This window comes from Panthera uncia, chromosome E3 (assembly GCF_023721935.1).
Source record: "Panthera uncia isolate 11264 chromosome E3, Puncia_PCG_1.0, whole genome shotgun sequence".
NCBI lineage: Eukaryota > Metazoa > Chordata > Mammalia > Carnivora > Felidae > Panthera > Panthera uncia.
In genome coordinates, this window is record NC_064815.1 from 24,106,431 (window position 1) to 24,128,187 (window position 21,757).

Genomic DNA, 21,757 nt, shown 5'->3' on the forward strand with positions numbered 1-21,757 from the left:
TGGTTTTCCTGATGGGATCCCTTAAGGTTTAGAAAGAAGAAAACATTAAATGAAAGCAATACATTCCATAGTATCTCATCCGGCCAGGCCTCCACTGCTGCCCTGTGCCTGGCCCTCCTGCTCGTCCCCACCTGCCTGTCCCCACGTGCCCCTGTCCCTCCTGCCCGTCCCCACCTGCCCCTGTCCCTCCTGCCCGTCCCCACCTGCCCGTCCCCACCTGCCCCCGACTCTCATCTTCCCACCAGACTCCTAGTCACGAAATTCTGTTCTTGTCCTATTTCCTCGGAGCCCCAGACACACATGGCAACTTGGAACCCGGATGGGGAGTATGGAATTTATTTTATTGTTCTGGGTCTGGGTTTTGTTCCTTAGACATCACGATTCCTGGACGGCGGGGACGTGTCCCACCCCCTGGACTCGCGGTCCCATGGGCCTGTTCGGATTGTTTTCCAGTTTCAAAGTGCACTGAGAAGGCTTCACAGTTTTAATACTTCCTAGATGCTCAACTGAGGCAAAGTGACAAAATGGCCCCCCCCACCCCCGCCCGCCAGAAAAATAAAACCCCAAGCCCCCCGGCAGCAGCTGCTGCAGCCGTATGAAAAATAATACAAACTCTTCTTAAAAAATAGATTACACAGGAAGAACCCAGAGGACTGAGGGCCGTGGGGAGGGCAGGGAGCCTGGGGAGAAGCCCGGAGGGGCACGGAGATGAACTGCAGGGGTCGGGCTGCTGGTGGACGCCTGCCTCGTCCGCTCTGCCCAGCGTCCCTCTGCGGCTCCTCCCAGCAGCTCTGACCCAGGGACCCAACTACTCCCCTTCTCCCTCAGTGGGCCCGCCCTTCACCCTGAGGCCTGGTACCTGCTTCTCACTAAAGTGGCTTCAATAAAGAAATGAAAAGATCCAGAGCAAGAGAGGCCTGCTGCTTAGCCCCCAGGGAATTCCACCCTGCAGGAGCTGACCTCTCCCTGTTTTGGGGTTCGGGCAATTATCGATACCTGCTGCTACCGAGACACCCCACCCCCCGGGAGGTGAAGGACCCCAGGGGCTTGGCCTCTCCCTCGTTCCGCGCCCTCCCACATCCCCAGCCGTTACCGGGCCCGGTCTGAGGCCGTCTGCCAGCCCAGCCTCGGAGTAGCTGCGGACAGGTGGGGTGTGCGCAGGGCGGCCGGGGGCGATGGGGTGCGGGATGGGTCCTCCGGCTCATGCAAAGAGAAGCGAGAGGGGGCGGCCCCACCAACACAGAGGTAAGGCAGGGTGAGGTGACGGTGTGTGTGCAGCCAGGCCAGCGCCGGGGTCGGGGGCAGAGACGGGACAAAGGGGCCACGGCCCGCAGGGTAGGAGAAGGCAAGTCGGGGCCCGGCGCCGGGGAGGAGCCTGCCTGCCTGCTGCCCAGCTGAGGGCTCCGTAGCCGGCTGCCGCCCGCAGAGGAGTCTGGTGCTGGGTGGGTTCTCTGCAGGTGGGGACGGGGGCAGCTGGGTGGGCCGGGGTCAGTCGGGGACCTCGGGGTGGGCAGGCAGTCCACTCTCGCCACGCCGGTAGGTCTCCCAGAAGCCCCGGTCCAGCTGCTCCAGCTGCGGGCCCAGTGGCAGGTGGCCGGCCAAGTGCATGCGGAGGGTCTCCAGCCATTGTTCCAGCTTCACGAAGGAGGGTCTGGGGTGACAGGTGGGCGGGATAGTGGGTTCTGTGCTGCCGGCGGGGGGGGGGGGGTGGCCCCACCCCTAAGGATTGCTCCGGGCTGAGCCCCCGGCCCCACTTACCTCTTCTCGGGGTCCAGATCACAGCAGCGCACGGTAATGGGGAAGAAGCTCGGCGGGCAGTTTGGGGGGCAATAGCGGTCCAGGAAGCCTCGCACGTTGAGGCCAAAGTCCATGGTGCGGGGTAGGTAGTCAGGGTCAGCGTTCACCCGCCCGATGATCTGTCCAGCACAAGGCCCAGCGGTTACCCGCGGTGGGGGTGGGGGGCCGCTGGGACTGACGCCAACCAGGTGGGTTTGAGGGCAGGTCACGCTTGGTCTGGGGCCAGCCTGACCACTGCACCGCCCCCCCCCCCCCCGCCCCCAACAAGCTTGCAGGTTCCCAGGAGCCCCAAGCCCGAGGCCAACCGCCACCCACCCCCACCTACCTCGCACAGGACGATTCCAAAGGAAAACACATCCACCTTCTCATCGTAGCTGCGGCCTGGATGGAGAGATCGGCTGTCAGCAGGTGAGGCTGGGTTGGGGGCCGGCAGGGCGGGACCAGGAGAAAGAAGCGAGCGACTGGACTGCCGTGGGACCAGGGCTTAGGTCCCTGTGTTCCCGCCCCTGCCAGGTCTGAGCAGACCTCTGCGGGGTGAGGATGACAGCCCTGCCTGGGGGGGGGGTTCCAGGCCCAGCTCAGCCACCCACCAGCTATGTGACTCTGGACAAGTCACGGACCACACGGTGACCCCCAAAACTACCCATGTCAAACCCCTGGAACCTGTGACCATTACTTCATTGGAAAAAAGGTCTTTGCAAATACGGTCATTAAAAGGATCTTGAGATGAGATAATCCTGGATCATCCGGGGGCGGCCTCTAGGTACCGTTGCAAACATCCTAAGAGAGACTGAGGAGGACGACACACAGGGAGAGGTGGCCGTGGCCACGAGCCCGGGAATGCCAGGGCAGCCACCAGAAGCCAGAAGCCAGAAGCCGCAAGGAGTGGGTGCTCCCCGGAAATCCCTGGAGGGAGCGGGGCTCTCCTGGATTGCAGACTTCTGGCTTCCAGAACTACAAGGGAATAAATGTCTGTTGTTTTAAACCACCCGGTTTGTAGTAATTTGTTAACAGCACTCCCAGGAGCTGATACAGACTCTCTGGGCCTCAGTTTCCTCGGCTGTAGCGGCGGGGGGGGGGGGGGTGATACATGTAACCTCATGATGTTAAAAGCAGCCAGTACAGCCGCCCTCATGTGTCAGATGTGGCAGGCCCTCACAGCAAACCCTTAAAGGTAGGGATTTAGCCCCCTTCTGCAGGTTAAGTTACTGGGTGGGGGGTGATATGGAGGGCTATGTTAACTCTGGTCAGTGCTGGCACCGAGATGCCCCCGGCTCTGAATGTCACCTGCCCGTGTTGGGTGTCACCTGGGGTGTCGTATGTAGTCATCATGTGACAGGCCCGATAAAAAAGAAACCGAGCGGGAGAGGCCCTGGGTGGGCCAGGCTGTCCGCCACCTGATCCCTGGGCCCTGAGAAGATGTCACCTTGCAGGGGACTTGCTGGCGTGACTGAGTTAAGGATCTGGAGATGGGGAGAGGACCTGCGATACAACCGCAAAAGGTCCTCAGGAGGGAGGCAGGCACGGAAGGAGACTGGGCAACGGACACAGACGTCCGACAAGGTGCCAGGGCCCCGGCCTCTGATGGAGGAAGGGCCTCTGATGGAGCCAGGCAGCCTTTAGAAGCTGGAGAGAAAGCGGGACCTCCCCTAGCCCGGTTGACCCCTGACTTCAGGCCAGTGACGTGGACACTGGACTTGCCACCTCCAGGACTCTGTGATAAGCGGGTGGCGTGCGGGACGGTGGCACGGGAAACGAGTTGTGGGACCCAGGGAGGAAGCTGGGGGGGAGGGGGGGCTGGGCAGCGGGGGCTGCAGCCCTGCCTGGGACCCCCGGCCCGGGGGGCCCACTCACCGTTGATCATCTCGGGCGCCATCCAGTACGGGTTGCCCACCACCGTGTAGCGCTTTTTGCGGTCTGGCTTCTTGAGGCTTCGCAGGTCTTCGGGCTGTGTCTTCTCTTCCACCATGAGCCGTGCCAGCCCAAAGTCGGCCACCACCACGTTCTTGTTCTGGGGTGACCACGAAGCAGGGCCGCACTGAGAGGGGCTCCTGGCAGCACATGCCCGCCCCACTCCTAGTCCGGACGGTTCCACAGACAGCCCGGAGGACACGCCCCTGACACCCGGGGGCCCGTGAGTAATGCTCTGTGTGCCCCATCAGGGCATCAGGGCTGCCTTGCTGTGCCAGGGAGGGAGTAATTCTAATTCAAGACCCGGGTCCTGTGCTTGGCACGTGACAGCTGTGTCTCTTCCTCCTCCAATCCGTGGGGGTGGGTGTGTGTGTGTGTGTGTGTGTGTGTTATTTTTATCCCCACTTTACACACGAGGTTACTCAGGCCCAGAGAGGTTAAGACAGTTGCCCGAGGCCATCCAGCCAGTCGGCTTTACTGTTTTAGGTTTGTAGGAGTACAGATGTCGACCCCTGTGTCCACCCAGCAAGGGACAGACAGGCTGCCCTGGGTCACCGGTGCCAAGCCAGGGGCCTGGAGAGGTCTCTGTAGGTCCGGCAGCCAGGTCTCTTAGGCGTGGCATCCAGGGTCCTGCAAGTCCGGACTGTGTGTGCCAGCCCCAGGATGGACCACTGGGCACGGACACAGAGGCCGTGCGTGACAGGCCAAGGGGGCAGGGGCCCAGCCAGGGGGGGTTAGGACCAGGCTCAGTCCACAGGGAAGGACTCTGCTGTTTCTGCAATGCCAATGTGGACAGTTGCCTGCAGAAGACTCTGCAGAGACAGCAGACAGGGGAGGGGCCGAGCTCACACAGTGTCCACCAGGATCGTTCAAGTGCTGGTCCCTCTCAGGACCTGCGCTTCTGAAGACTCCCCCGGGGTCCGAAGGTACACAGCCCCCAGACCCTGCTGTGGGAAACAGCTCCAGGGAAACCAGCAAGGGTGACCACTGGATTCTTAGAGGCCCCAAGCGATAGGTGAAAGTTCTGGTTTGTGTACACATGGATTCTGGGGATGGAGAGCTCACAGCGCTCATCAGATTCACAGGGGATGGCCCCCGCTGTGGGGTCCAAGCTGGGACAGGCCGCCCCTCCTGGCCCTGCACACCCGCCTGGCTCAGCCCTGCAGTAACACCCATCACCAGCAGGGGCGGCCGGAGCAGGCTCCCTGGGAGGCCGACGGAGCCCGCCTTGCCCACCTCTCTCGTGTGTTCACTGCCCACAGCTCTCGGAGGCCCAGAGTCCCCCAGAGCCTCCCGGAAATCCCCAGAGGGCTTAGACCACCACCTCCCCCACTCTATAGCGACCAACTCATTGCTCCCTAAATGTCGTATCACCAGCCCTTTGCACGCGCTTTTCCCACCACCCGAAACACTTCTTGTACTGAATTCACTTGGCAAACGTCTGCCTGGAGCACTTTTGCAGATGCTACCAGTTAAGATGAGGTTCTACTGGATTAGGGTGAGTCCGAAATCCAGTGTCTGCTGCCTTTATAAGAAGGGGACAGGGGCACCTGGGTGGCTCAGTCGGTCGGGCGTCCGACTTCGGCTCGGGTCATGATCTCGCGGTTCATGAGTCTGAGCCCCGCGTCGGGCCCTGTGCTGACAGCTCGGAGCCTGGAGCCTGGAGCCCGCTTTGGGTCCTGTCTCTCCCTCGCTCTCTGCCCCTCCCCCACTCGGGCTCGGTCTCTGTCTCACTCTCAAAAATAAACATAAAAAAAAAAAGAAGAGGACACACAGACACACAGAGGGGAGAACGCTGTGTCAAGACCCAGGCAGAGACCGCAGTGATGTGGTTACAGGCCAAGGAGCGCCAGGGAGCGCCGACCGCCTCCAGAGGCTGGGGAAGAGCGCAGGACAGGCTCCCCCTCACAGCCTCTAGGAGGAGCCAGGCTTCTCAACACCTTGATTTTGGACTGTTTGTTTTGCTTCCTGCCCCCTGCGAATACATTTCCGTTATTCCAGGCCGCCCGGTCTGTGGTTCTCTGTTACGGCAGCCACGGGAAACCAGGGCATTGCCTCTCCGGTGGGGCACGGTCAGCCGCCCCTTCCTCTGCCTTCTGTGGACAGTCCACGGTCCCCTTCCATCCCCCACCTCAGGCTACCCCCACTCTTTTTTTTTTTTTTTAGGTTTACGTATTGATTTATTTTGAGAGAGAGACACAGAGCACATGAGCCGACGAGGGGCAAAGAGAGGGGGAGAGAGAGAATCCCAAGCAGCCTCTGCACTGTCAGCTCAGAGCCTGACAAGGGGCTCGAACTCATGAACCGTGAGATCACGACCTGAGCCGAAACCAAGAGTCGGACTCTCAACCGACTGAGCCACCCAGGCGCCACCCCCCCCCCACTCCCCTACTTAAGTGTGTCCCCCAGAGCCTCTTTCCGAAGCCTGTCTTGACCTCCCCAGCCCACGCGCCCAGGCCCTCCTCCAGACCTGCAGCTGTTGGTGTGGGCCTGGCCACTCTGCCGTGGGCTGTCCTGTCAATGCCACCTCGCTCACCGCCCGTTACAGTTTCCACACCACTCTCTCCTTTATCGATTTCTCCGAGCCTCCTAACGACCTGGGACCTGTTGATGGCTCAGAGCGCTGGAGCCACAATCCACGTGGATGGCGCAGCCGGCTCTGTCTGCCTCTTGGCCTGGCGCTGTTTCCGCCTGGGCCGAAGGAGGCGTGGGTCTGGGCAACCTAGGACCCCCGTCCGGGGCAGGCCACGAGGCCAGGAGTGGGCGGGCGGGGCTCCTGCAGTCTCCCTCCCTCCCCGGCCCGGGCTGCTCACCTCTCGGACCAGGCAGTTGTGGGAGTTGAGGTCCCGGTGGATGATGTTCATGGAGTGGAGGTAGGCCTGGGGGCAGGGGGCACAGAGGTCAGGAGGCAGCTGCGCCGAGGGACCCCAGCCCACCCCTGGCCCCCCAGCGGCTTCTACCTCCCCTCCTGCCTCAGGGACACTTCCCACCCTCAGCCGATCCCCCTGCTCTTTCTTGGCACTTCCTGATGGCTTCTGTCTCTCAGTGCCTTCTAAGGTTTAAGGTCAGCAGGACAGAATCCTTTCATCGGTGGGGTCAGATCACCCAGCCGCATCCCCGGAGCCTACTCACCATCCCTGAAGCGATATCCTTGGCAAAGCTCACTCTCTGACTCCACGGGTACTGGCTGTCCTGCGGGGGGCGTGGGGAGAGAAGGGCCAGTGTGGACCAACGGGGCCACAGTGGCAGGACAGTTGGGTGAGAGGGAAGCCAAGGCAGCAAGTGTCTCGGAGAGTCCAGTGACCCCCCCCCCCCCACTTTCTTTTGCACCCACCTTTGTCTGCTTCTAAGGGGTGTGGGGGAATAACTCAAAAACACCACTTTGCAGTATGTGTTTTCAAACGCAAAGTGGGGGACACTCCTCTGTAACTCCTGAGCCAGCTCTTCGCAGGGAAAAAAAACTCTATGTTCGACACAATCCCATGCCTTCGGGTTTTTAGGAAATCTGAACCTACTTTCCCGTGCAGGCAGAGAGGGATGGGCCCCGCGAGATCGCCTGCAGAGTGCCAGCAAGTAGGGCTTTGGGCTCAAATCATCTGGGAAACGCCGGGTTCTCACACCCAAGCCCCCTACAGAGCTCAAGTTGGGGGGAGGTAAGGACATGAGAGCGTAATCAAGACCCAGAGTGCAGCAAGGAAGCCCAAGTGGGTGGAGGCTGTGATTCCAGATTGTACTTGACCACAGAATCCTTTCTGAGAACTCACACCTGTTACAGGCCTGCAGGGACCACAGCCTGGGGCAATGAGGAGTCTGCAGGTGCAGGAGGGGGTCAGGACCTCTTGGTGTCCGGGTGATGCCCAGGTGGGGACCCCCGGGGCACTGTGCGAGAGCACCAGAGCGTTAGAAGCTTCTCTCCAAATACTTTCCCAGTTGGGATTTGCAATTTCATCCAAGCCCTTAAAGAAAGTTCTGAATTTTCAGGTGCCTGGGTGGCTCAGCTGGTTAAGCACCCAACTTCAGCTCAGGTCATGATCTCACGCCTCGTGAGTTCGAGCCCCGCATCGAGCTCTGTGCTGACAGCTCAGAGCCTGGAGCCTGCCTCGGATTCTGTGTCTCCCCCTCCCCTGCTTGTGCTCTGCCTCTTGAATTAAAAAATTAAAAAAAAAAAAAAAGAAAGTTCTGAATTTTACAGAACATAGTAAATAGTAAATATGATTTGGTTTCTCTACAAGCAAAACAAAGGCCCACAGGGGAGAGGTAACAAGGTGCCCCTCCTCAGGTGTTCAGCCCTGGGGCAGGCGAGGCTGGGTCTGGCTGCTCTGGGGCGGGGCAGGGCGGCTGCCCCGAAACAGCCTGTGTGTCCCCCTCAGCCAAGCTGCCACCCTCTCTGCACCTCGCTCCCCGTCTGATTCGGATTCAGGGTCTGGAGGGCCTTGGAGACCAGAGGCCAACCCCACCGGAGAGCTGAGGAGGCCCAGAGGGCAGCTGCCCCCCCCACCCCCCCGGGGCCTGTGGCGCTGGCTGTGGGGTCGGGGCGACAGGTGTGGGCCCTGCCCACGCACTCACCATGCTCTTGATGATGCCACGGAGGGTGCCCCCCTTGATGTACTCAGTGATGAAGTTGAGTCTCTTGTCCTTATAGAGCACGCCGATGAACTTGAGCACGTTGGGGTGCTCCAGGCATCGCATGACCTTCACCTGGCGGGGTGAAGGCAGGCTGGGCCTGGGGCTCTGCCCAAGTCTCTCTCTTCCCCTGCTGCCCCGCCAGAGATCGCAGCTGGTTCCCCAAGGTGCCCGTGTGGCCCCTGCCACCCTCCAGGATGCCCGGGCCCCCCTCCCCCTCCTGCCGGGATACTTTCTCTTCTTTCGGTGTGTGGGTGGAGCATCACATCCTCCCGGAACCCCGGGCCACCCCTGTCAGTGGAGAAGGGGCGGGGGCCGTGGGATGTCCCAGGAGTCTGGTGAAGGGGAGGGTGCAGTTCTGCTCACTGACCTCCTTGAGGAATGTCCTCTGGGTCTCTTCGTCAAACCGGATCAGCTCCTTCATCACCATCACCTCGCCCGTCTCCCTGTGCGTCACCTGCGTGGGGACACAGAGGCACGGAGCCTGGGTACCGACGGAGGCCCCAGCCCCACCCCCAGAACCGCAAGGGGGACGGCAGATGGCTTCAAACTCTTCACAGACATTTCGTGTGGTGCCTCATCAATTCCCTTACAGACGAGGACACAGACGCTCCGCAGGTTTCCTGACAGTGGCCAAGGGCACCCAGCAGGACGGAGGGGGTGGCTGGGTCTTGGGGGCCAGGACCGCCTGACTCAGAGGCTAGCTCTTTCCTCTGCTCTGCTGGGCTGCTTCCTGGAGGTCAGATGGGACTTCTCCCCTGGGAAGGGGACCAGGGACAGGGCCTCGCCGGCACCTTCTGTATAATCCTGAACCTTCCAGCCTGGTGACAGCCAGGTGACCTCAGAGCCAAGGAGGGGCTTGTGTCTCTACTGGGGGAGCATGTGAAGGGGTGAGCAGCATAGAGGCCGTGAGGGGTTGGCTTCAGGCTCAGTACAGGGCCCCGGGGAAGGAGCTTTCTGGGTCAGCCCGGGTTGCCCTCCCACCCCCTACCACATCCCCCACATAACGTTCTGGGTCTCTCTGTAGTGGGTTCCCTCCCCTAACTGACTCAGGGAGGTCCAGGGGGAGGAAAGTACCGGCCAGGAAGTCTGGAAGCCCGGTACCCCTTCCACTGTGGATTCCTGCAGGCGGGACTGATGGGTCTCACCTGGCCTGTCCCCCATTCCCACCTCTGGCCCCGCCCCTGCCCAGGCCCACCCTGTACCTTGATGGCCTGGCCGAAGCAGCCTTTGCCCAACACCTCCCCGTGGATGAGGTCCGACGGCCGGAAGATTCGGTGCGGCCGGCAGACCACACGGAGGGATTCAGAGCGACCCAGGTCCTTGCGCTGGGAGGCCGGGGAGCCCAGGGAGCCAGCACCTGGGGACCTGTCGATGCTGTAGCTCCTCCTGGGGAGGCACACACGGGGCTCGGTGTCACCGGGGCAGGTGGGCACTGGGCCTCGGTCCTGTCCCCTTCCTCCTGCCTGCCACGCTCCCATCCGTGCCAGTCCATGTACCCCCACCCCAGTCCGGGAGAAGGTGGCACAGGGCCGCTCTCCTGGGCGGTCAGAAGGCTCATGCCCCATCCAGCACCCAGACTAGACTAGACCTCTGTCCTGGGCCTGCTGTCCTGCAGGTGCCCTTGGTGGGACCACTTGTCCTTGGTCTACTCTGGCTGGTGGCCCTGGGGCAGATGCTTTGTCTCCCAGCATCTGAGTGCCGGGCCTTGGGGTGCAGAGGCAGACAACCTATCCAGGATGCCCTTAACCCTGCCATGTGGGTGGCTCCACAGGGTAGCGTGAGCTCTAGACACACGCACGCAAGGAGGAAATACGTGCCTTCGACACCACTAGCTCTTAAACGCTGTCACTCCAGAAGATATGCCCCCCCCAAAACCTTTGCCAGGAGTCCTGAGCAGGACCCAAGGTAAGTGGAGTGAGGGCCAGGCTGCCTCTGGGTTTCTTCCTTGTGTCTCCCCTCCCTTCAAGAGGGTATGGGGCCCTTGGCACCTCCCGCCTGGGCCCCCGCAATGGCCCGCAAGCCACCTCTGGCCTTGGGCACCCTTGTGCACGGGGGCCCGTGCCTCCCCGACCGCACTCGATGCTCCCATCATCCTGAGCTACCTGCCTGCTGTTCCACCCTGGAAGTGCTGTGGGACCCCTCGGCTGGGGGAGCTGCACCCCTGCTTTCCTACCTCTCACAGACCTTTCTTTCTCATCTCTCCGCACCCCTTGCTGGCCTGCTTTTTTGCGGGCCTGCCTCCCCCACCAGACTGGGAGCTCCCAGGGGGCAGGAACCAGGTCTCATCCCCGAGGCCCAGCGTCTGTGAAAGTACCTAGATGTGACAAGGCACGGGACTGACTTACAGGACGGGCTTCTGCCGGGAAGAGCTGCCCACCTCCCCGCTGGGAGTGTGGATCGGAGAGCCCAGGGGGCTGGGCTCAGGCCCTGGCCCATGGCCCAGCGTGTCGTGTGGGTCGTGCTCAAGAGTTAGCTGGAGCAGGCGGCTGGTTTCCTGGATCAGAAGATCAATCTGGGGAGAGCAGGTGTGCGGACAGGTGAGTCGGAGGTGGTGCAGGTGGAGCTGGGGGAGGAGTCAGGCATGAATGCACCACCTCCAATTCTGCTCACCAGACTCAGGGCCCATACCTCATCCAGGGGCACGTTGCGGATGGGCGTGCCATTGATTTCCAGGATCCGGTCTCCGACGTGGATGGAATTCTTCACATCTGGGCTCATGCAGCCTGGGTCCACTCTGTGGGCATAGAGTAGTGGTCAGCCAGACCCCTGCCTGCCTGTCCCCTGGAGCCTGGATGGGAAACCAAGCCCAAGGGGATCAGATTGGGGTGAGGAGGCAAATTAATTCTATTTTGTGTGATTGATAGATGGCAACTGCCTAGAATTTGGAGTTCTGGTTTGATGGGGAAGAACTCTATAATCGATTACTAATGTCTGCTGTGGGTGTGAAATTGGAGAAAAGCCCATCTATACTGGATGCACAGAGGCTCCCATTCAACAAGGTGCTGTCTCTGCCATGGAGGACAGACAGATCCTTCCAGCTGCCTGGTATGCTTCCGGCAGATACGCATCACCTCGTGAGAGGAGTCCGAAGAGAGTCTGGATCCCCTGGATTCCTGATTCCCAAACTTGCCATGCAAGATGAGGCTAAGGCTTCCACTTCTCCAGAATCAGCAGCTGGGTGGAGATAGGATGACACCCAAAATCTAGCTCACAGAACGGCCGTTTTGCCAAATATACTTTGCTGCTGCTTCTTTTTTTTAATGTTTATTTATTTTTGACGGAGAGAGGGTGAGCTGGGGAGGGACAGAGAGAGAGGGAGACACAGAATCCAAAGCAGGCTCCAAGCTGTCAGCACAGAGCCAGATGCGGGGCTCGAACCCACAAACCATGAGATCATGACCTGAGCCAAAGTTGGACGCTTAACAGACTGAACCACCAAGGTACCCCTATACTTGCTTTTTTTAACTCCTTGGTCACCGTGTTTTCATTTTGTCTTCATGAAGGCTTTTTAAAGGAATGTTTACTGTGTCTCTGTCCTGAGACAGGGAAGGGGTGGGGGGCAGAATGGAGACTGGGAACTTTAAGAAAAAGGTTCATATGGGGTGCCTGGGTGGCTCAGTCGGTTGGGCATCCGAGTTCAGCTCAGGTCGTGATCTCACGGCTCATGAGTTTGAGCTCCGCGTGGGGGCTCTGTGCTGACAGCTCAGAGCCTGGAGCCTGCTTCGGATTCTGTGTCTCCCTCTCTCTCTGCCCCTCCCCGCTCAAGCTCTGTCTCTCTCAAAAATAAATAAACATTAAAAAAAAGAGGAAAAAGGTAATAAATGCAAAAGGAAGAACAGAGTTAGAATATCGCCATGGTGTAGTCGTCACAGTAATAATTGATATAGATAAGAATCCTCTGTGGATGCTAAAACCATTCGGGGAAAGGCTGGTGGGGACAGGATATTCACAGAACCAAATCTCACAAATGACTTACTGATTGTGTTACAAAGGGACAAAAAATCCTGGGCAGTAGACAGCAGACTGTATTTTAACCAAGTAATCAAAGGTGACATCTCCCAGCAAAGGGCATGCTTTATTGGCAATGTGGGTCTGGCGGGAAGATCCAAGAAGGACACAGAGTCACTAATGCAGTTACCAGGTCAAAATGCATAACCTAAATCGAACAAAGGGGACACAGCAGCCCAAATTGAACGGAGGGGTATTCGACTTGACAATCGGCTGGGATTCTTCATAAATGTCAAGGTCATGAGGACAAGAAAAAGCCGAGGAACTGTCACAGAGTCAAACAGACTGAAGGGACGTGAGGGTTCAATGCACTGTATGGTCACGGGTTGGATCCTGGGTCTAGGGAAATTGCTGTAACGGCTGGCGTTGAGAAAATTGGCAGAATTTGAACGTGGACTTAAGATTGGGTGAAAGTGTCACGTCAGTGTTCAATTTCCTAAACCTCATAATTGCACCCTAAGACACAATCGATAATTATGGAAGAGGATGATCTTGTTTTTAGGAGAAGGTATAAAGTATTTGGTGGGAAGGAAGGGTCACTAACGCCTGCTATCTACTCTCAAGTGATTTAGTAAATAATAGCAATATGTACCTATGTGTATGTATAAATATAAATAAGTCATACAAACATACACATAAACACACACTTATAGGTAGGAGACACACATAACCTAAATGTGGCAAAAAAACCCGTTAAAACTGGTGAACACAGAAGGAGGTGGAGGTATTCAATGTACTTATCTGTTAAATTTGCTGTAAATTTGAAAATTTCGTGACAAAAAGTTGAAAAATAGTAAATATATTTCATTGCAACAGGCTTCTTGTGGCTCTTAGAAATATATTCCTTGGGGTGCCTGAGTGGCTCAGTCGGTTCAGTGTCCGACTTCAGCTCAGGTTGTGATCTTGCAGTTTGTGAGCTCGAGCCCCGCATCGGGCTCTGTGCTGACAGCTCGGAGCCTGGAGCCTGCCTCAGATTCTGTGTGTGTCTCTCTCTCTCTGCCCCTCCCCCACTCAGGCTCTGTCTCTCTGTCTCTCTTAAAAATAGGTGAACGTTAAAAAAAAAAAAAAGGGGTATATTCCTTAGCCTCTTGTCATCCCTCAGTCTCCTGCGAGGGCGGTGGGGGGGCCGGGGCACAGATAAATTAAGCTTTCCTTAAAATGCTTAGAAAAAAACAAAAAGAAAAGCAGTCCACTGATTCGTTTAGAACCAACAAGTAAATCCGGTGAGCAGACTTCGGCGAGGCTGGGCGGCTTCTCAGAGGGGCACGGTCCCTGCCGACGCCGCTGGGAAAGCGGCTGCTGGCGGGCAAGAATGCTCATCCAGCGAGGGATGCCGGGAGGAGGGGCTGCGGCTCCCGTTTCTAACATCCCGTCTGGTTTTGAGGGCCCAGCTGGTCTGGGAGTTCCCCACCTCTGCCCGGTCCGTCTGCCCGCTTGTGTATACGAGACAGCTGCTGGCCTGGCTGGCGTGCAGGGTGGGGCAGCAGAACAAGCCCAGTACCACCTTCCCTTCTGACCAGTGCCCAGCCCTGGTGCTGGGACCTGACAGCTGGTGAGAAGCGTTCGCCGGATCCAATGGAAGCTGGCACTCGGCTCCCACGCCCACACAGGCGGACGTTACTTCTCAGGAGCCTGGGTGGCTCAGTCGGTGGAGCATCCGACGTCGGCTCAGGGCACGATCTGCCGGTTCAGGAGTTCGAGCCCTCCATCGGGCTCTCTGCGGTCAGCATGGAGCCCCCTTCAGCCCCGCTGTCCCCTGCCCTCTCTGCCCTCCCCCACTCACTCTCTCAGTCTCTCTCAAAATAAATAAAGTTAAAAAAATCATAAAACTACTTCCTCAAGGAGTCCATCAAAGCCCAGAAGAGACCTTAGAAGGCTCCAAGGTGTCCAACTTCCTCACTGTTCAAAGAACCCCAAAGCCCAGAGAGGAGAGCAGCATACTGTGTGGGCTCTTCAATCTGCATTCCTTCCTGCATTTCAGACTCTTTCTACATCCTTTAGAAGTTTCTTTATGGATGACCTATCCAAGTCTTGGTTTTGTCCACCTTACCGTGGTTTGTTTTTTTTAAGTTTGTATTTATTTATTTGAGAGAGCGAGCGCGTGCATGTGAGTGGGGAAGGGGCAGAGGGAGAGAATTCTAAGCAGCCTTGTTGGCACGGAGCCTGACGTGGGGCTTGAACCCACGAACCGTGAGATCGTGACCTGAGCCAAAATCAAGAGTCGGACGCTCAACCGACTGAGTCATCCAGGCGCCCCACGCCTTAACGTGTTTTTATTTTTCCCTTTTGCTTGAAGGGTATTTTCCTCAAGGATAGCATCCTAGGTTGATGGTTATTTTTTGCTCAGTGCATTGAATACACATATCATTTTGCTGATTTTTAGCTTCTGTCGTTTCTGTTGAGAAATCAGCTGCCCTTTTTTGGAGGTAATCTATTTTCTGTGGCTGCTTTTAAGGACTTTTCTTTTGCCTTGGGTATAGCAGTTTCACTACGGGGGGTGGGTGACCCAAGGGTGGATATTTTATTTTGTTGTTTGGGATCTACTGGGCTTAAGTCTGTGATTTGGTGTCTGTCAGTTCTGGAATGTTCTCAGGCATCGGATCTTCAGATGCTGCCTCCCTCCTGCCATCTTATGCTTCTCCTGGGATGCCCAATGGATGTTCAGATCCTCACTCTGTCCTCCACGTGTCCTAACCCCTCTGTCACAGCTTTCATCCTTTTATTTCATTTCTAGGAGTTCCATTTGGTTCTTTTCCATATTTATCTGCTCCTTATTTTTTTTTAATGTTTATTTATTTTTGAGAGAAAGAGAGGGAGACACAGAATCTGAAGCAGGCTCCGGGCTCTGAGCTGTCAGCGCAGAGCCCGACATGGGGCTCGAACTCATAAACCACGAGATCATAACCTGAGCCGAAGTGGGACACTTAACCGACTGAACCATCTGGGTGCCCCCAAATTTCTCTGCTCTTTCCTCATTTTTTTCTAAACCTCTCTTATGATTAAAACACATTGAATAAAATTATTTTACATGGTTTTTCTGATCATTCCAGTATCTGGAGGTCTTGTGGGCCTGGTTCTATTTCCTGTTGTGTCTGCTGGGTCTCACAGTGCCTTGCTTCCTTACGCACTCGCTGAGTTTTGACTGAATCGCTTCCTTGGGACACTTAGCTCAGTCCACCCAATGAAAAGAGCTGCGTCTGATTCTACCAAGGAACACTGCCAGTTGGGAAGTACTTTAAACTTACAGTTGTGACTTCGTTTTTTTTTTTTTTTTTTTTTGAGCCACCCCGGCATAGGAATTTGCTTTGCAAACCTGTTTATAAATTCTCAGGGGAGATTCCCCCCTCCCCTTCCATTCAGGCTCAAATCAGTTTATCTTACAGTTCCGGGAGTGAGGGGCTGATGGAAGGTGTGGACTGTTTCTCATTCATCCTCATCCAGAGAGCCCTTTGGGACCCCAGTCTAATGGAACAGGAGTTCTCTAGTTCCGCTGGCTTCCTCTACAGGTCAGGGCTTTGAGAGGCCCAGCCACAAAAGGACTTAAAGACAGAAGCTTAAGTTCACTCAATTTCCATTTGGCCTTAAGGCAAGGCTGTCTTCAGTGGTTCTGCTGACACTCCTGGGCTCCCTACTTGGCCCCGAGCTGCTTACTCCCCTCTTTCTTGTTGGGTTATACATGGACTCAAGAAGTTTTCAATATTTTTCATCTAGCATCTGCCGTGGTTTTTAAAGGAAGGACCGGGCCAGGGACGAGGTACAGCAGATTGTCAGAGCTGGGTTCTGTCTGTGCCCAAATGCTCACCCGCTCTCAGGGTGCCCTAGACTCCAGCCGCCCACCAAGAGCACCCATGGCCACAGCCAGACCGGCCGTGGCCTCGGCCAGCCACTCACCCCTGGACGCGGACGGTGTGGGAGTGCTCTGTGCTGCAGCCCGGCGGGCCGTGCGGGGGGTCGATGGAGACCGAGAGGCCACGTTTGCCATGAGCCGACGCTGGGATGGATACTAGGGTGACTGTGTGGGGCAGGCGGGAGCCAGGGGAGTCGGGCAGGATCTGCTCGATGACGGGGGTCACCACAGTCTGGTAGTAGCAGTGGCCGCTGCAAGGGACCCAAAGAGGGGGGAGAAAAGACTGTTAGGACAGTCCCCGGCGCCTTCTCTCCTCCCTGCGTCCCTTTATGGCTCCCCATGGCAAGAGGGGTCGTCGCTGCCTGATAGGACTGGGGCAGGAACTGGGATCAATCATTCTGGGCTTGTCCGCTCCTGACATGCTGTCAGCTGGCCAGGAAAAGGCCTGTAGACACATCCGGTTCAGGAGGAAGTCATTAAAAGTCCATCTGGGATTAAGCCATGCTGCCTGGGAATCCAGCTTGATCAGCAGTGGATGGTACAGAATTTGTCTGGTCTTTGTCCTGGCTCTCAACCCTTGGAATACGAACGTCCCCGAGACCACACCTGAGCTTTTGCTAACAGATGACTCAGGATGGGGGCTAGTCACCAGAAAGACCGGACCGGACCGTGTGATCAGAGGGTGGACCTGTGACCCAGCCTGACCTTGAAGGAGGCGGGGGAGGGGTGTCTGGAGAACCAGTTCAATCATGTGCCCAATGGTTCAATCAATAGCGCCCACACAATGAGGCCCCGATAAAAACTCCGGTGAGGCCAGGACAGGTTGGGGGTGTCACACGTCCTGATTCCAGGCGGGGTAGTGCACAGAAGCTCTGTCTTTGGGGCCCTCCAGACCTTGCTCTTTCCATCCTCTAGCTGGCTGGTCCTTATATAGAGGGATTTGTACCCTTCATAAAACGCCCTGGAATCCTAAGTACAGGGCTTTCCTGAGTTCTTGGAGCTGTGTAGAGAATCGTGAAACGTCCTCAGGGGTCGTGGGAACCTCTGAACTTGGAGCTGGGCAGTCTCATTGGGGGACGGGCCTGAGCTTGCAGGGTCAGGGTCAGAACTGCACCTCAGTGACACATCAGCAAGAGCGATGTCTGCCGCGTCCTCCGTGGGACTCCTGGGTTGTTTCCCAGGCACTCCTACCCCATGGCTCCTATTAACGACCCACCGTCCCGCATGGGATGTGGAAGACCTGTCGGGGGGGGGGTACCCCGGGCTCGGAGGGGACCAGGGCGCTCACCAGTACAGCTTGGAGTGCTCCACCAGCGTGTAGGTGTCCCCGTCACCGATGAAGGTCCCGCACGTGAGGCAGATGAAACACTCGGGGTGGTATTTCAGCTCCCCGGCCACCTGGCGGGGGGGGGGGGGGGTGGCGGGGATGGCCCAGATCAGCTGCCCCTTCCCCCCCTGGCCTCCTCTCAGAACAGCCCCCAGACAAACTTTGGGGGCCCGGTTGGCCAGCTGCAGAATTCTGGTTCCGCAGACGGGCACACAGACCGAGGGGCTCAGAAGGCGGGGCGGGGAGGTCAAAACAGGCGAAAAGAACGAGAGGGAGGCTGGGGTAGGGAAACCCGTGGGGACACGCGCACGCGCACACACACGCACCAGGGGCGATGAGTAGGGGCGGGTGCTTACCATGACCAGCCCCTTGGTGATGTGCTCCGAGCACCCATGGCAGGACTCTCCATAGCGGGCCCAATAGTCCCTCTTGCAGAAGAGCTGCCCATCCTTCTCGTAGTACTGGTGCGAGAGAGAGGCACTGCACTCACAACACCTGGGCGGGGGGGTGGGGGGGCACAGGGACTCAGTCTGGCCCACTGCACAGCTGGGCCTCGCCATAGTCTGTAAGTTGCCTCTGTAAGAATCAGAAAAAGGTGTGCCCCCCCACCCCGGCCCCTCACCCTCCTTGGGCAGAAAAAGCCTGCGCTGGGGCAGAGGGCTTAGCAGGTGGAGCCAGGGATGCCCCGGTCCCTCAGCTGGAAGCCTCTGTGCAGTGCACAGCCTGTACAACCACCCATGTACTTCTGCACCCGGAGCATCTGGCCGGGCTGCTAGCCCCAGGGTGAGAGATGCTCCTCACGTTTGAGCCCCTGTCCCTTGTCACGCAAGGAAGATGGCCCAGAGAAGGCAAATGACTTGCTCTTGGTCACCAGTCTGGTGGAGAGGGGAATGGAACCCGGGAGCCCAGGCCTCGGCGGGGTGGGGGTGGGGTGGCTGGACGAGTGCCAGCTGATGCAAATGGCAGTGACCTGATGGAGCTGTGGAGACCTACCAGATGCTGGCACCTTCCCACCGTCTTGGCGAAATGTACTCAATCCACACAGGCCACCATGAGAAAGGTTAGTTCTGGAGGCTCTAAACTGCCCTGGGCCACATGATGGGTGCCACAGACCCCGCAGAGCTACTCCCCGTTCCACGACCATATGAGGCAGACGTCTAGCTCAGCAGAACCAGCCAGGATCAGTGAAGACAGAAAGAGGGTCTCCCTGTTTCCTAGCTATCAGATGCTGTAGTCACAAGAAGGGGGGGGCTCAACCAGAGCCCCAGTGCCCACACCTTCCCTCACAAGGGCCATGGCACCGTTGCAGAGACCGCCCAGATGTGCAGTCCTCAAGGTCAGGATCCCCCTGAAGCGTTGGGAGGGGCCATAGGGGAGGCCTGGTTGGGGCAGACGGAGAGAAATGACGCACCGGCTTCTATGTGTGATCCCACAGGCCAGGAGCTAGACCTACATGCCTGGCTGCCCTCCACCCAGGAGTGAGCTGGAGGGGGACCAGAGGCCAGGCTGGCAGGATGAGGAAGCGCAGGGTGCCCGGTGAGCCAGCGGGGGCAGGAGCCACACCTCGTTCTGAAGAGCCTGACTCAGGGTCCTGGGTGCACAGGTACGCCCGAGCCAGCATACACAAGGAGCAGAGAATCTGCCCAGCTCTGCTGCTGTTTGAGCACTCTGGGTCATGTGCAAGGTCATGCAGGGACAGGGGAGGAGACTGTGAGCTCAAGCCCAGCAGGGAAACAATCCAGGGGAGCAGAGGAAAGACTGGGGCCTGAGTGAGACTGCCCAGTCCCCCAGGCAGCCAGGGAACCCTCAGCCTCTGCAGCAGGCATGCGGGAGATCTCACTGAGGGCACACGGATGCTCTTTAGGGAACTGGGAATGAAGAGGGAGAGGCCCGCAGGCAAGAGTGCTGGTGGGACACTGTCCCTTTAAGAGGATCCAGACAGTTCCCCATTGTCTGGGAGCCTGAGGGGAGGGGCAGGGGACCACAGCCAGTGGCTGAGGGTTGGGGAGAAGGCACGATAATGCCCGGCCCAGGTTCAGAAGCACAGGGGTGGGGGTGCATCCAGGAAGACGGGGGAGTTGGATGAGCTCCCCCTACAAGAGGAGGGTGTGGGGGAGGGAGGGCCTCCGGAGACTGCTCTGGGATGTGAGACCAGGCAGCGGAAGCAACGCTGGCCCGGAGCCATGACGTCATTCTCAGCCCTTCCTGCCCAGCACTCCCAGGCCCCCAGCCCCAGGCGTCTTTAGGGCACGCATCTCACTGCGAGGTGGGCAAGGTGGGCAAGGTGGGCGAAGGGGCAAGTAAGGCACTGGGCCCGGAGGGCAGCAGCCCAGGCTGAGGGGATCCCTGGTGCACGCCCCCAGGGGGCTGCAACCTAGCGGGAAGGCACAGAGGAGCGGGCTCTGCAAAGAGGCTGGCTGGTGTGCAAGCACCGTGACCTTGGGGAGGCTCCCCCACCTCCCACGCGTCCTGGGGCAATCAGTGAGTGATTCACTTTGCCCTTCCACCGACCAGACCAACCAGGCCGTCCTCGCGTCACAGCAGTGTCACCACAGAAGTCTCCCCCTCACTCCTGGCTGCCAGCCTGCAGGAAGCAGGGCCTCGCCTGCCTCTGGGTGGGTGGGTGGGTGGGTGGGCTGGTGGGGGCTCGGGAGCAGCTGTCTTCCTATGGGGGAGAGAATGCTCTTCTCCAGCCTGCAAACTCCTACCCCTTCACTCCCCGCACATTCATCACCGTAGCAGGCCTGGAAGACCCGGGTGGCGCTGACTCAGGGCTGGGTGAGTGCAGTCGGCTCCCTAGCCACCACTTCCTTGAAGTCTGCTCAGTCACCTGGAGGGGGTGCCTCCAAGCAGTCTGCACCTCCACCGGGCCTGTCTGCATCGCCAGCCTCCGTTGGCCCTACCAGTCTCTGCCATCAACCTGAGGGCTCTGTGAGGTCCCACGTCAGGCATCCACAAATGCTGGACCCCAGAGAGAAGGTGAGCGGCTCCTGCTGGACGCTCCACCCGGAGCAGGTCTCATCCGCCAGCACCCTCAGAACTGCTCGAGGGCACCCGGGCGGGGTCTCCATCTCAGAGAGGGGATCTAGCCCAGACTCACCCAGCAGCTTGGCACTGGCACTCAGGGCCTCGGCGTACCTTTGCACGAGGAAGGCACATAGGAACCCCTGGCCCCTGTCCATCCCTTCACCCCTCAGGCCTCTGTCTGGGCCAAGAGCCAGAGGAGGAACGTGGGGTGGGCAGGCCTGGCTCTTAGGGGTGCCCCGCACGTGCTGCTGCCCCCAGCAAGGATGTCAAGACAGGAGTACCAGTACTGAGGATGTGCAGAGATGGCCGAAGGGCCAGAGAGAGGAGCTCCTGGAAGACGGTCTTTGCCCCAGTCCAGGGCACACTTCCCTGAGAGCAGGCACCTACAGAGCCAGGCTCGGGTGGGGAGGAGGACCCTGGGGAGGACACGGAGAGCTGCGCTGGGAAGCACGGTCTGCAGCGACAGGTCCAGCCCTCCCAGGGACACTCTCGACCCAGGGCCACATCCCGCAGAAAGAGCCGCTGGAGGACCAGCTTCGAGGGGAGACTGGATCAAAGGACCAGAAGTCTCAGCAGCGGCCTGCTTCCCCCAGCAGGCGGCCAGACAGTGACCTAGAGGTTTCGGTTCTCGGTTCTCCTGCCCCACAGCCGGGTCCCAGGTAGGTCTGCCCCACCGTGGCCTCCGGGCCCGGGGCGGTTGGGGGGCGGGGGGCACACCCTGCCTAAGGTTTGGGACGGGTGGAGAGGGGCTCTGCACTCACTTGGCTCCTTTGAGGAAGCGGCTTCTTCTCAGGGCCAGCATCCTTTGCAGCAGGGGGCAGCGGGCTGCGCTGCGGTGGGGTGGGCCCAGCCAGCTGCTTCCCCATCCTACCCCAGGCCCTCAGGATTGGAGGCTGCAGAGGGTGGGGCTAGCTCGGCCACACAGCAGCGGGGACGACGCAGCAACACGGGTGAGCAGGACTTGGTCCGGGCCCACAACAGGAAGCAGCTGAGGGGCCTTCTGCCTGGGCTCCGCTGGCGGCTCGGGTGGCCCTCAGCCCTGCACACCTTAGGAAGCACCCTCCGTGCCCCTCGGCCTCTGCTTGGACAGAGGTACCGCGGAGGCTTGGGACTCTCTGGGGACAGGGACAAGCTCAAAGGCAGCTGTTCCTGCCGGTGCTGCTCCCAAGGGAACGGAGGTTGACTTCCACAGACAGTTTGTTCCCCTTGCCTGA

General features: G+C 58.7%; 1 protein-coding gene across 1 annotated transcript; it reads right to left on the reverse strand.

Moving 5' to 3' along the window:
• Window positions 1–320: 320 nt before the first annotated feature.
• Window positions 321–21,757, reverse strand: LIMK1 (LIM domain kinase 1). Its single transcript, XM_049638782.1, has 15 exons — window positions 21,305–21,757; window positions 17,873–18,011; window positions 17,478–17,587; window positions 16,234–16,440; window positions 10,963–11,068; window positions 10,680–10,846; window positions 9,537–9,720; window positions 8,702–8,788; window positions 8,275–8,406; window positions 6,841–6,900; window positions 6,522–6,587; window positions 3,652–3,808; window positions 2,123–2,178; window positions 1,759–1,916; window positions 321–1,651 (listed from the first exon to the last, which is right to left on the reverse strand). Exons 1-15 carry the CDS (start codon window positions 21,343–21,345, stop codon window positions 1,489–1,491), a joined length of 1,833 nt encoding a protein of 610 aa, XP_049494739.1. The 5' UTR covers window positions 21,346–21,757; the 3' UTR covers window positions 321–1,488.

What these genes read in the sequence shown, in the direction of transcription:
- LIMK1 (XM_049638782.1), bottom strand. Translation starts at nt 21,345, where the DNA reads ATGCTGGCCCTGAGAAGAAGCCGCTTCCTCAAAGGAGCCAA. An exon ending in AGAGGACATTCCTCAAGGAG is followed by an intron (nt 8,407 to 8,701) that starts GTCAGTGAGCAG and finishes TCACCCCGCCAG; the next exon opens with GTGAAGGTCATGCGATGCCT. An exon ending in AGGATATCGCTTCAGGGATG is followed by an intron (nt 6,588 to 6,840) that starts GTGAGTAGGCTC and finishes CCCTGCCCCCAG; the next exon opens with GCCTACCTCCACTCCATGAA.